This window comes from Lipophrys pholis (genome assembly GCF_963383615.2).
Source record: "Lipophrys pholis genome assembly, chromosome: 22".
Taxonomy (NCBI): Eukaryota; Metazoa; Chordata; class Actinopteri; order Blenniiformes; family Blenniidae; genus Lipophrys; species Lipophrys pholis.
Window position 1 is genome coordinate 19,093,701 of NC_137644.1, and position 13,483 is coordinate 19,107,183.

The 13,483-nt window shown below is 42.7% G+C and overlaps 2 protein-coding genes across 2 annotated transcripts; one reads left to right on the top strand and one right to left on the bottom strand.

Moving 5' to 3' along the window:
- Positions 1-1,643: 1,643 nt before the first annotated feature.
- cdc123 (cell division cycle 123 homolog) lies at positions 1,644-9,169 on the bottom strand. Its single transcript, XM_080492464.1, has 13 exons — positions 9,068-9,169; positions 8,818-8,889; positions 8,300-8,363; positions 8,033-8,065; positions 7,114-7,209; positions 6,804-6,910; positions 5,622-5,673; positions 4,681-4,756; positions 3,842-3,964; positions 3,696-3,724; positions 3,510-3,614; positions 3,289-3,426; positions 1,644-2,119 (listed from the first exon to the last, which is right to left on the bottom strand). The coding sequence occupies exons 1-13, from the start codon at positions 9,139-9,141 to the stop codon at positions 2,030-2,032; spliced, it is 1,059 nt and encodes a 352-aa protein (XP_080348590.1). The 5' UTR covers positions 9,142-9,169; the 3' UTR covers positions 1,644-2,029.
- Positions 9,170-9,801: 632 nt separating this feature from the next.
- Positions 9,802-12,798, top strand: nudt5 (nudix (nucleoside diphosphate linked moiety X)-type motif 5). The gene is made up of 9 exons (XM_080491696.1): positions 9,802-9,860; positions 10,169-10,240; positions 10,380-10,447; positions 10,519-10,571; positions 10,660-10,767; positions 10,917-11,012; positions 11,207-11,308; positions 11,891-12,055; positions 12,143-12,798. Exons 2-9 carry the CDS (start codon positions 10,184-10,186, stop codon positions 12,250-12,252), a joined length of 759 nt encoding a protein of 252 aa, XP_080347822.1. The 5' UTR covers positions 9,802-9,860; positions 10,169-10,183; the 3' UTR covers positions 12,253-12,798.
- Positions 12,799-13,483: the final 685 nt, after the last annotated feature.

Genomic DNA, 13,483 nt, shown 5'->3' on the forward strand with positions numbered 1-13,483 from the left:
ATATCTTTGTGAAATCCTGCAGGGAGCCACAGCCGGGGAGGGATGGAGGGAGGGAGTGAGGGATGGAGGGATGGAGGGAGGGGGGAGGGGGAGAGGGATGGAGGGAGGGAGTGAGGGATGGAGGGAGGGAGGGAGGGAGGGGGGAGAGGGATGGAGGGATGGAGGGAGGGAGTGAGGGATGGAGGGATGGAGGGACGGAGGGAGGGAGGGAGGGGGGAGGGGGAGAGGGATGGAGGGAGGGAGGGAGGGAGGGAGGGAGGGAGGGAGGGAGGAAGCACAATGTGTTTCAGCCTCGGTGGCTCATGAGTATTCTGGCTGCAAACTACTGCAGCTCTTCTTCAGCAGCAGCCCAGGAAAACTCCTCTCCTCCCCTCTCCTCTCCTCCCCCCCCTCATCCCTCACTCTGAGTCAGCAGAACTGACCTCCTCCCGCCCACCTCCAATGAAAGATGATTGCCCAGCTGCAGAGGAGGAGGAGGAGGGGGGGATGAAGGTCACAGAAGATGAAGGGGCCAGATTGATATTGATTGCAGACATACATTTCAATCCTGAAAACATACAGAAATATATCAGCTGATTGTGAAGAAATAAAATGTTCCAGACAGAAATCTGCAGACCTTTATTTATATATATATATATATTTAATTTTTATTTTCTTTTTTTTTTTTAAAGCTGCTGCAGCTGAATCTGATCTCTTCAGGCATGTCGTACAATTAAATTAAACTTTTTAACATCAGCTCGTACTCTTATTTATTTTGCTGAGAAAATCTCACATTTTGAATTTGTTTTATTTTGATGGAATTTTTTTTTTAACATTTAACATCCATGTAATTTAATATTGAGGAACTTTTGGGGGATTTTCTATAATGACCCCTTGTCTGACAATCTTCAATACAGAAGACACTTTTAGTTATTTGAGTTTACAGTATAGTGAGTTACTGCATGATCAGATCATTTGACTAGTTTGAAGTAATTTTCATGAAGTTTAGTGTTAAAATGTTATATTTGGGTAGATATTCTTTGCAGTGTTGCTCTTAAAAAGCACCAATATTAAGTTTGGCTTCACAACAACAGTATTTCCTCCAGTTTTTCTTCTCCATCTAATATAAAACTGTGCAGAAAATAAAAAAAAAATTGTACTTGAAATTGGATTTTCCACCTCGTTTTAAATTTAAAGAGTGATTTGTACTCGTTTTGTCCAACTTTACCTTGATAATGTCTTGGTTTTGTACATTTAAGACATAATGATCGTCTGTGTTTCATCTAAATAAGACTTTTTGTTAAATAATCAGCGTGACGCAGCACCGCCCAGCATCTGGTCCCAGTTCAGGTTGTAAACTGTGACTCATGTTTTGAGCAGATCAGACGTTCCTTCTTCCCACGGCGGCAGATTTTTAAGGTCCGCAGACGGATGCTTCTCCTCCTCCGTCTGGACTCTCCGGCCTCGTTTCATTTCCATAACGGCTTGTGTGCGGCGCCTCATCGTTCAACGCCCGCTCTTTCCATCTTCCCCGTTGCTTGCTCCGCGGCGGCGGCGGCGCAGCGCCGCTTCTCATCTGGAGCCGGCGGCGTATAACGAGAGCGCCAAAGCAACAATCACCGTGTGATGTGTGAGTTTACAGCACCCAGCAGACGGACGGCGCGGTCAATACACCACAACAAGTTTAATGGCGGGCTTTGGTTTGGGGGTTTCTTCCCCCCCCCAGCAACAGTTTACAGCGACGCGTGGAAAAGAAAAGAGTGATGAGCGTGGCGGCGAGGGACAGAGGAGGACATTAAAGGCGACTCCGTGATGAAAAGCTTCAAGTGTTAAACAGACGTCCATCAGCCGCAAACACACACATTAGACACTATTTAAGCTGAAACAAGGAAACAAACTGTGTGAAGGATTACAGAATAAAAGCCAGCGTTGTAGAGTTACACACTGTGGCGCCTCTGCTACACCACAGGGACATTGTCAGTACTTCGTTACACAGAATCTTGGTTACAAGTCGTATTTTTAAAAAGGAAAAAACAACCGAGTTCGGACTTCATGCAGACGACGGTGCAGAAATCACTGGAGCCTCTTCCTCCTCCTCCTCCTCCTCCTCTTCCTCGGACTCCTCCTGCTGGCTCTTCTTCTGTGGAAAACACACAATGATGAAGATGAGCTTCTTCACTAATCTGGATCTCCTACATGCACCTGGTATAATCCTGAGCAGAATGAGGGATTGAAAACTTGGATTAAAGTTCCTCCACCAGAGTCCGAGAGAGAAAAATGAAACCATTCTGGATCCAGTTTGAGTCGACGACGTCCGTCTCCAGTACGTCGTCCAAACCTTCTGATGGAAACTCGTCTTTTCACTCAGACTATCTCCTGACTTAAACAATGGACTGGGTCTCCAGTCGGCTCTGGTGATGATGACGGGGACAGAACTCTGCAGGTCCCTCAGTTGTGACTCCAACATTTGTAGTATAAAAGAACTGAAGCTACTAATTTAATGAAAAGAGCTCTAACATGTAAAATGAGAGATGTTCAGTTGGTTTAAGGTTCAAATGGGGTGAAAAAGACTTTTCAGAAATGATGATTGTCGTATTCGATGCTTAACAAACAATAAATAGGATATTTTACATAAATATGTATGTAAAGTGTGTTTCTGTCAGAAAGAACTGATGTTCTATTGAAGGTTGTACTTTGACAGATGTTGGCATCTGCAATCAGCCAGAAGAGTTAGAAAATATTGGATTATTGGATATTGACAAACCAAATCCAATACGGCCTCGATTGATTCGTCTCATGAGGGAACCATGTAATTTACTTTCTTGTAAAATCTTTATTCCATATTTTCAGTTTTTTTTAGCATTTGTGTCGATTGTTTTAATAAAATTTCATCGTAATTTCTATTTACATTCAATCAGTATATTTCAATATACTTCTATATATTTTATATGTATTTATATTTTCATAACATATATGAAAGGTAATCATATTTTACTTATTATAGTCTATAAATTGTGCATATTTTGTTCTAAACTTTGTTTTTTTAGGTATTTTGTGTCCATTTGAATTAAATATATTATATTTTATTTATTATATTTTTTAAGTATTCTATATTTATTTATATTTGTGACTATTCTATGAATTTTGTATAATTAAAAGGTATTTTTGAAGGTTTTATATTAATGAAAGTAATAAAGTAAAAGTGGGTCACACGTCGGTATAATTCTGGTTGATTCTGATCGGGTGAATATTCTGTGATGACAAAGTGACCCAGTAAAGAGCTGAATGAAGACGCCACTTTGCTTTTACCAGTTTGAGGAAGTCGATGAGCTTGTAGGCGTCCTCGCCAGTGGACAGGTCCACAAAGTCTCGCGGGATCCTGTAGCTGAGGCAGGGGCTGGGCTGCACCGTCACCTCGCTGGTGGTGTAGCGGAACGCCGGGCCGTCCTGCGGAGGCGCACAGAGGGAGGTGAAGACTTTATGACTTGGTTGTTAGAAACTCGAGGGGGGGGGGAGGGATGGGGGCAGACCTGCTGCTGGGCGATCTCTCCGCCTGACGTGAGCTCGTCCCAGCTGAACAGCAGCGAGTCGGTCACCTCGCCGAACGGGTTGAGGTCGATGAGCCACACCCGCCCCTACCCGAACACACAGACAGGACACTCAGTATTTTATAGTCTGGGAGGTTTGGAAATCACTATTTTCCACTCCACACTCACCAGGCTGTCTCTGTAGACGTCAAACACAACTGGAAAGCAGGAAAGAAAAGAAAACACTTTCATATCAGCGCTTCAGCTCGTCTCCCACAGATCTGAGTCATTTGTGGCGGCAGGACCGACGGAGGCGCTCGGAGCTTCACACTCACAGTCTTCATCCAGGAAGTTGTACTGGACGTGCTGGCTGAAGAAATCCCCGACGGCCTGACAGATCAGCTCCTCCTGCTTCAGGATGTGCTGGTAATACTGCGTGTAGTCCCTCTGGGAAATGGCTGCACAGACAGACAGACAGACAGACAGACAGACAGACAGACAGACAGACAGACAGACAGACAGACAGACAGACAGACAGACAGACAGACAGACAGACAGACAGACAGACAGACAGACAGACAGACAGACAGACAGACACACAGAGTTTCAGACTTGGTCTGCAGACGTAATTTGCTGCTTTATTCCACCAGCAGCTGCTCTTTCAAACATTCTGTATTCGCCTCAGCCTGAACTTTGACACTGTCGTCATATAAAACTCTCCATTCGACAATGTCAGTGTAACTTTTTCAGTAATGTAATCCTTTCCCTGCGACTCTGACTCGTCCTCGGTGAGGTTAAAACACCAACGAAGTCAGTTTGAAGAACGTTAAGAAGGAAATAGTCGATGTTTCTGGTCACATTTGGGGAGAAAAGCACAGAAATCAAGTATAAATACTTTTAATTGATAACTCCTCTTTACACTTTAGATCAAACATTTTAAAACGGGCTTGTTACATAAAGTTATTTGGTTTTTTTTTAAATCTGAGAAAGTCATTATAACGACAGTCCAAACAGACGAGACAATCACACAGATCAGAAGATCTTTTCACGTATGAAAGACGTTTAGAATCACTTTGAGATTTATGACTTATTTACATCCGTTTCTGTCATTTGTTTACGAGTGTCTGTACTCTTGATACAGAATCTATCCGGAGCGAGTCGGGAGAGTTTTTACCGATCAGCTTGTTTTCCTTGACGAAGCAGCGAAACTCTCCTCCGGGAATCAGCTCGCTCCACTTCCTCAGGACCAGCTGGGGACGGGACGGGACGGGACGGGACGGGACGGGACGGGACGGGACGGGACAGACACAATTAAATAATGTGAAATAATCCCACAGAGTGGATTCTGTGTAGATTTCTGAATTGTGTAGAGTTTTCTACACAGCTTGTAATACTCTGCACCTCCGGGCGGCTGCACATCTTTCAGATTCAAGTTAAACTCGACCCAGAGAGGATTTCAGATTCTGATTTTAGCCACAAAAAGTTGAAATTAAAACAGTTTCAGAGCAGGAAACCGCACAGAAATAAAGAGTGTGTGCTTTTTTCAGATGATCAAAGAAAAACTATTTCGATCAGGATTGTGTCTTTGACGTTATCCAGGTGGATTGAAAACTGCTCTAAGGTGTAAAATATATTCCATAACAAGAAAACCTGGTGGAAGAAGATTAATATATTGAAGGATTAAAAGCAACAAGGAAATAATGGAAGAATACAGGAAAATCTCTTATGATAGAAACATGTATGTTTGTGCTCACCGACTGTTTTATTAGTATTTTCAACTGTGAAGCACTTTGCTCAGCCGAGGCTGTTGTGGTTAAATGTGCTACACAAATAAAGTTGGATTGGATTTTGAAGTATAACAAGTGAGGTGGCGAGCTGAGGAAATCAAATTAAATACTCAACTTCTTTCTTTCAAACACATAAAATGAAATATTAACACACATGTAGGCTTTTTAGAATCTCATTTCCTGTCATAAATGACGCCATCGGCACAAAATTGATTAATAAATCTGAAAGTTTCTGTTTATAAGTGATCTAGTATTTATTTACTTGTTAAATTCTTCTATAAAACCGGATTATAATGATTTTGTGATATCAAGTGTCACTTCAGGGTACCTCATAGTTGATGACTGGATCTGGAGAGTCTTGGTCACTGCACTGGAGGAATCTGCACAAAAACAACAAAACTAATTAAAAATAGCTTCACTCACATAAATGAGCTCATCAGCCTTAACGTCACAGAGGAATACTGTCACCTAGAGCTGTGTGTGAGATCAAACTCCTACTGAACGCTGTAAGAAGAGCGCTTTGGAACAACATGATGTTTTTACCAAAAGGTTCAGAGCAAAAAAAAACTAAACTAAAACAGACGCTCACAACTTCCAGCACACACACACACACACACACACACAACCACACACACACACACACACACACACACACACACACACACACACACACAACCACACACACACAAAATGATATTACTTCACTCACAAATCCAATTACACGTTTACAAATGTTGTTACGCAGGTGGAAATCTTTTCTCAAGTCAAAGCTCAACGGGAACAAAACTCCTCATAAATCTCCAGAGTCGCACGCGACATTCCGAGACCGTGTTCGTGTTCTCCAGCACTGGACACCGTTTTCTCAAAGAGCCACAGGAAATAATAAATCATAAATCATAATTACATTTTTCTAAATTTTCAAAAATTTCCTAAAATAAAATAAAATAAAATTTTCCTAAAATAAAATAAAATAAAACAAAATAAAATTTTCCTAAAATAAAATAAAATGTAATTAAATAAAATTTAATTAAATTAAACAAAACAAACTATATTTTTTCATTAACCTAATATTCTCACTGTGAAACACTCAAATTGTTGCTGCAAGTCAAGGTGCTAAACGCTTTATTCCAACAAAAAATGTAATAATCATTAATAATGTGATTTTCTTTCGATCGTATGATGTCGGAGCTGCAACAACTATCACAACAACACGAGCTCATACGCCTGAGAAGTCCATGAATCCAATTCAGGGAATTTCTAAATATTAGGCAGGTGGTCATAATGTTATGGATGATGCTTTCAACAAAGTCCACACACGTTATCGCAGCCACGTAGGCTGAGTCAGTAATCTCTGCTCCCGCCGCTCCTCATTTACTGCCGACTCAGACAAACCGGCGCACAGCGAGTCCATTTAGGAAAAATAAAGAAATGAAATAAATGCTGGCGATCATCTGAATGCAAACTTCACCCCGTGCGTTTTGGTTCGTGAGTCGAATGCTGATGGACTTACGGCTGCGTGAGGTCGTGGGTGATGAAGTCCGAACTTTTGAAGAGCAGGAAAATGTCGCTGAGGCTTTGGGACTCCAGCGAGCTGTTGAGAGCGATCCAGTTGGCGTCCTGAGAGACGAAAACATGGACGTTCGTTTACCAACGGCACAGAGACGCTTCCCATCTCCAGCATAACGAAACACACGAGGCCTCAGCCTGCAGACCGAACCCATCCGACAGGTGTGTGTGTGTGTGTGTGTGTGTGTGTGTGTGTGTGTGTGTGTGTGTGTGTGTGTGTGTGTGTGTGTGTGTGTGTGTGTGTGTGTTTTTACCCGCGGAGCGCTCCAGTTCAACTTGGGGAAAACTCGCCCACCCAGAGAGTTTATGGCCTCCAGCACTTCCGAGGTGAATTCTGGGAACTCTGGCGCCTGGAAGACGGAAAGAAGAGAGCAGGAACTTTAACAAAAAGTGCAGATAGCAGGTCTTTCAACCAGGAAAAAAACAATAAAACATGAGAAATATCAGTTATTGGGGACATTAGTGGGTTATAAAGACAATCCCACATGATGACAACATAATTAGATTTAATTATTCACACTTTTATAAAAATACGTAAGAATATACTCCATAGTGATCCAGTAGGATTCCACCAATCAGGGTTTTTTTTTTACCCCTTGAGCTTCACATGTTCATTAAAAAGTCCTAAAGAAATAAAAAAGAATATGACCTCCAAGAAAAACTAAATTCAACTGAGTTGTTCACTGTGTGAATGTGAGCAAGAGGAACAGGAGGAAAATATCTGAAATAAATAAATAAATCTGGATTATCTTGTGATGGTAAAAATATGATTTCCTCATTAGATCAGTTCCTGGTTTTGGACTTTATGGCCTCTATATTGTCTTTATATGGTTCTTCTCATTATTAAAGTGCCGAGGACAAAGAAAATAAGACAGGGTCTTGATAAGACAGCCGATTAGGGAGCAGACCGACTTTCATAGAGCTTAATCTCTTGAACAAAACTCGATGTGGAGCAGGCTGAGTATTCAGTTTAAGTAACCATGGCAACACATCTGGATACGAAGTTAATGACTGAAAGTCCAGAGAATTAACCATAAAGTTAAGTTGTTATTTCAAAACACGCTGATCGTTGTGGTCGGATCAACACAGGGAAACATCAACATGCTGGGAATGTGACGTCTCACCAGAAGTGACACAAAGTGAGCATGCGTGAGGATCATTGAGTGTACTTACAGTGACAGTGGTGGTTGTCTCATCATCCGACCACTAGAGGGAAGCAGAGCATAAAAAAACATTTGTTTGTAGTCAATTATGTTTTTGTTTTTTTTTCTCCCTCATTTCAGCTGAATTCTTCTCAGATGCCCCTGTCCTATCAACACCCCTCACCTCCTCCTGGATAATCAGCAAGTTTAACAACAAGATTTAATCCTGGGTCAACCTCAGGTTCTTGTCCCTACTGGTTATGAACAGTTCCAACAAGAAGTCACCGGCTTCTCTCACCTGAACGTCTTCCTCTGCCTCTGAATCACTGTTGTTGGTGTTTGTCTGCTGAGTGTTGTGATCGCTGAGGGAACAACACAAAGAGGTCAGACTGAGGTCAGTAGGCAATATGAAGCATTGCCTACTGCAAACTTACTTGGAAAAAAAACCCAACATAAAATCTAAAATGATCAGACAGTACGAGGGAATTGATAACACTGCTGCTCCTGTCCCCACAAAGCCTCCAAAAATGGCCCAAATCCCTCACAGTTATCAGGTTTTCCCACTTTCTTCCCGTCACACAGAGAAAGGACATCAAAATATTGCCAATGTCCTACAAACCCTCGAATGAGCTCGGCACAGTTTACATTTCTGATCTCGTGAATCATCCCAACCTCACGGTTCTTCTGTCTCAAGCCTGCTTTCTGTCTCCACATATTGCTCTCCAGAACACCTGAACTGCAGAACATTCCCACAAGCAATGGAGCCGAGTGTTTACGTGACTTTTACATTAGAGATGTGACTGTGCTCCTTCATACCTTCCAGAGACTACCAGTGTCCCATCGTCCAGTAAGTAATCTATTACATTCTGAGGCAGCGGAAGAATCAAACTGGGAAAGAAAACATACGAAATAAGTTATAAATAACAGTTATTTAAAGATTGAGACACATGGTTTAGGTTCTGTTTGCTCGCTAACGTTAGCTTCGAGGCTAACTGGACGGTCTCACAGCAACAGCAAAGACAATATTCCTCTTGCTTTCTCTAAAAAAAAGGGGACGGCTGTTCACCTTTTAATTGTGTGTTTCTTGAAAATCGGATACCAAACGGAGAACTGACAGTTTACTACCTGCTCCTTCTTCATGCTGCAATATCCTGTAAGAGTGAGTCCGTCAGTCAATATGGTCCGAGTACCCAATTATCTTTAATAAAATCCAGACTGCGGCAAACGCGTCTAAAATTGTGCAAAACGATAGACTTGGTTTAAAAATCTGAAAATAATGTGTTATTATTAATCGTGAATGTATGTTGTGTTTTCCTGTTTTTTTGGTATTTTACATTAAATTACATTGGGTATTTGTTTTTTTCCGGGGGAATATTCTGAAGGTGCACACGTAGGCGTGAAAGACCCCGCTGAATTTTAACAAAGATCGTGTATGAAGAAGAGGAACAGCTGGTCGTCAATTTTCACCAAAGAAAACAACCCGTTATACAAATTTAAAATCCAAAATATATGCTTAATATCAAAGATTAAATATAAACTGTTGTTCATTTTTCTTCATTTTCAGTAGTTAATTTACTCCATAAAATCTTGTAAATAGCTAAGTCAATTTACGAGGTTGATTTTCCCCCAAAAAATACAACGTGATAAAACACAAGCAAGTATTGCTGAGAAATTTTGGATATAAATTAGTTTTTATAAATAAACCATGACAAAAAACATTAATTACGTAATGCATTTTAATCGCTCGGTTGAATATTGAAACTACACCGGTGACGTTGCCGGTTGCAGGAAGTCGCAGCGGAGTGACGCATTACACATTTGTGCTCTCTTTTACTAGTTACATACGCCTGGGACTTCACGTGAGTCAAGTTAAATTTTTTACGATTTAGTATCACGATTTGATATTTTTAAAATTAAGATACAGTAATTCTGAGCTATATAAAGCTCCTAACAGCTGTTGCAAATACAAACAAATGACAAAAGTAAATGATAAAAAAGAGAAACTTGATTTGTAGTTCTCAGATTGTAGCAGCTAATTGAGCCTCAAGATTAATAGAAATATATCTTAAATGATAAAACCAACTTTCACGTGTTCGTGTTTTGCTTATGTTTTAATGGAGCTCGCGTACATTGATGCAAGTAATTTTTACGTGCTCTTCTGTTTCAGTTTGCAGTTGAGAAAATGAGCAACCCCGGGGAAAACAAAGCGACCACGACTCCACACATAGTGAACGAGGAGGTGAGTTCTTCTTTTAAAGTACCTAAAGTGTATTTTAAGAAGATATCTCTGAACTACCACGCATGTATCTCAACGCAATGTTAACGGAGAGTGTCGATTGTCATGTGGGCTGATGTGTTCGTGTGGTGTTTTGCTCCAGCTCATCGCAACAGGGAACTGGTTGAAGCTGGAGAAGACCACCTATGTGGATCCTGCTGGTAAAACGAGGTACTTTCCCATCAAGAGCATCAAGCAGTTTCCTGTGAAACTCCCTCTAATGCCCCGTCTTCTTCCACCAGGGTCTGGGAGACCGTGAAGAGGACCACCAGACACACCGACATGCCCGCGGACGGTGAGATGGCCTCTCTGTTGATTTGCTGCTCGGTGTCAGCAGAGACTGACGCTGTGTGGAACTGTGAGTTAACGCCGCTCTTCCTCAGGCGTGGGGATCATCGCTCTGCTCAAGCGGACGCTGCACAAAGACTGCGTGGTGCTGGTGAAGCAGTTTCGTCCTCCGCTGGGCTGCTGCTCGCTGGAGCTTCCTGCAGGTTAGACGCTCCTCTTTGAGATCACCTTCCCCTCCCCTCGTCGCACACCCTCCGGAGGACTGTATCTCTTAGATTTCAATGCAAAACACATCAAATGAACAATGTTCTTTTAAGGAGCCGGCTGTATATTAGTAATAAACTGTGTTCAGGATTGATCGACAAGGGGGAGACCGCAGAAGTGGCTGCACTGAGGGAGCTGAAGGAAGAAACCGGCTACATCGGAGAGGTGGTCGGAGTCACTCCAGGTGTGTTTCCACACAGACACACTACTCCGTGTGCTTGATTGCATTAACTGTCTCTATCTTATCTCTTCAGCACGTTAACACGGGTCAGAGTTTCTCAAAATGAGGATCTGGCCAGTGTCCCGTGCCGAAGGTTTGTAACCATGTGGGTCTTGTGTAAGTGTGTTAGTATGGTGATGCTCTTGTTGTGTTTGCAGTGACCTCTCTGGACCCCGGTCTGTCTAACTGCACCACTCAGATCGCGATGGTCAACATCAATGGAGACGATGTGGTGAACATCAACCCAAAACAGCAGCTGGGTGAGAAGAACTAATTCATTTATTTAACTTTTTTTTTTTGTATTTAAATAGGAAAACGACAGCTGCTTCCTTCATAAGCTTGTTAAATAAGAAACACAAACCTCTTTTGCACAAAGACATTCTAGTTCAGAGCCATAGTAACCTTTACGTTGTTGTGGCGCAGAGAATACGTGATGAAAATGTCAATATTTTCAAAACAAACGAAACCTTCTGGTGCAAAATACAGCGAAAAGTCCCAAGAAAAACTTGGCTGTTGCATTATGTGTGTTTTTATAAACTCCCCCTGACGCCGTGGCTTTGAGGCTAATGCTAATTTGCCGTCTTTCATGGCCGCATCGTCAGTATCTCAGCTGCTCTTCAGAACTTAAACGGCCAAATCGGAGCCTCTTGCAGGGCCGTTATGGCCCACGGGTCTTATGTTTGCCACCGCTTGATTATTCACTGATCTTGGACGCAAGACAAACTACAAGGAGGCATGATGGACGATGTGATCGACCTTTACTTACCTGTGATATTGAATGAATCGCCTCTGAACTAACACCACGCACAGTTCACTCAATCTCTTCTTGTGTTCTTCCACAGGTGAAGGAGGTGAGTTTTATCTCTGCTGTGTTCAGAAAATATTTTCCAGCTCTTTATGGAGACGATGGCCCTCATTCCTCTCTCTCTCTCTCTCTCTCTCTCTCTCTGCAGAATTTGTTGAAGTTATCCTTTTCCCGCTCGATGAATTCCAGGCTAAAATAGACGGTAAGCCTTCGCCTGATTCACGGCGCGTTCTCCCGGACTGTGGGAAGAGCCGTTCTAACTCGCTCTCTGCTCGCTCCCCCGTCGCAGATCTGATCCAGAAAGAGAAAATCGTGGTGGACGCCAAAGTTTACATCTACGCCATGGGCATGGTTCAGGCCTTCTTCAAGCCGAGGGAACTCCCGGTGCTGAAGCAGTGAAGGAAGGAGCCGATGAAGAACGTGAGAGGAAGGAGGGGTGTTTGGGGCCAAGAGACGTAAATGTGGAGACAACGAATCTCGTGTTTCATTTCAAGATCTGCTTCTTTGCGTTTACTGTGGCGTAGTGGGCGTCAAAGGAGATGACGCAGCTCATCTCGCAGCCTGAATCGTGTTTCCGGCTTTAATCTGACATGTAGCAGATTATCATTATTACTGTGAGATTACATGCTGACTGTTTTAAGTTTTACATTTGAAAACATTCCCTAACGTGCACTAAAACGACCGTGTGAACTGTTTGAGGTGTCTCTCTTTTCTCTGCAACTAAAGACTGGACCATTCAAGCCCTTGTTCTTCTTCGGGGTTTTCTCTAAAGTCATTCTGCAAAACCAAGGATGCACTTTTAATGTTTTATGTTTAATGATTAACAGACGTAACCGCTGTGCCTACAATACAAGTCATGGTGCAATCAGCTGGATATTGACACTGTAGTCGCCGCGGCAAGTAGGAATTACTGACTAATGAATAAAAGTTGGACTAACGTTTGTACTGGAGTGTTTGTTTTTGTCTTAAACTGAACTGATGGGGGAGGGAGACGGAGGAGAAAGGAGTAAAGAAGGTGATGAAGCAGTTGCTGGATCCGCTCAGTCTCTTCTGTTTTTCTCTGAGCTTTCAGATTATTGTGGGAACACAATGGAATAAAAAGACAAAAATCAAGATCCTTGTTTGGAGATTTCGCACATAAAACTTGATCCTTGGAGCCGAATCCCCGGTGCCTTTCTTCTCCTCCTGATTGGGAACGGAGAGACGACAGGAGGAGGAACTGACCGGCCAACGAGAACGAAAATAGTTTTTATTCAAAGATAAGTAAAGCCCCGTTTCCACAGTGCCCCTTGGTGCCGGTACGGGTCAGGTCGGAACCGGTTGTTGTGCGTTTCCACTGACTCAGAACCGTTACCAACCGGTACCATTGGTAACCATTTCTCGCCACCCCTCCACTTGGGGTACCAGGCACAATGTGCCGGATATGAGGGGGAGGAGCTTCAGCACTGCCGTCTGCTCATTGGCCCGTGACGACCGCTGTTCTCCCAGCAAGCAGCCATTTCCAATCAGTTCTTCTGCAGCAATCAGGAAACTTTTTTGAAAATGTCCTCCCGTTATGGCGTCACATCCTGCATGATTACGCAACCGTTCATAACCCCGCCTACATTTCAAACCGTTCCCCGTGTAATGG

What these genes read in the sequence shown, in the direction of transcription:
- nudt5 (XM_080491696.1), top strand. Translation starts at nt 10,184, where the DNA reads ATGAGCAACCCCGGGGAAAACAAAGCGACCACGACTCCACACATAGTG. An exon ending in GATCCTGCTGGTAAAACGAG is followed by an intron (nt 10,448 to 10,518) that starts GTACTTTCCCAT and finishes TTCTTCCACCAG; the next exon opens with GGTCTGGGAGACCGTGAAGA. An exon ending in GGTGGTCGGAGTCACTCCAG is followed by an intron (nt 11,013 to 11,206) that starts GTGTGTTTCCAC and finishes TTGTGTTTGCAG; the next exon opens with TGACCTCTCTGGACCCCGGT.
- cdc123 (XM_080492464.1), bottom strand. Translation starts at nt 9,141, where the DNA reads ATGAAGAAGGAGCAGGTAGTAAACTGTCAGTTCTCCGTTTGGTATCCG. An exon ending in ACCCACGACCTCACGCAGCC is followed by an intron (nt 5,674 to 6,803) that starts GTAAGTCCATCA and finishes GTTTTTGTGCAG; the next exon opens with ATTCCTCCAGTGCAGTGACC. An exon ending in ATCCAGTCATCAACTATGAG is followed by an intron (nt 4,757 to 5,621) that starts GTACCCTGAAGT and finishes TCCCGTCCCCAG; the next exon opens with CTGGTCCTGAGGAAGTGGAG.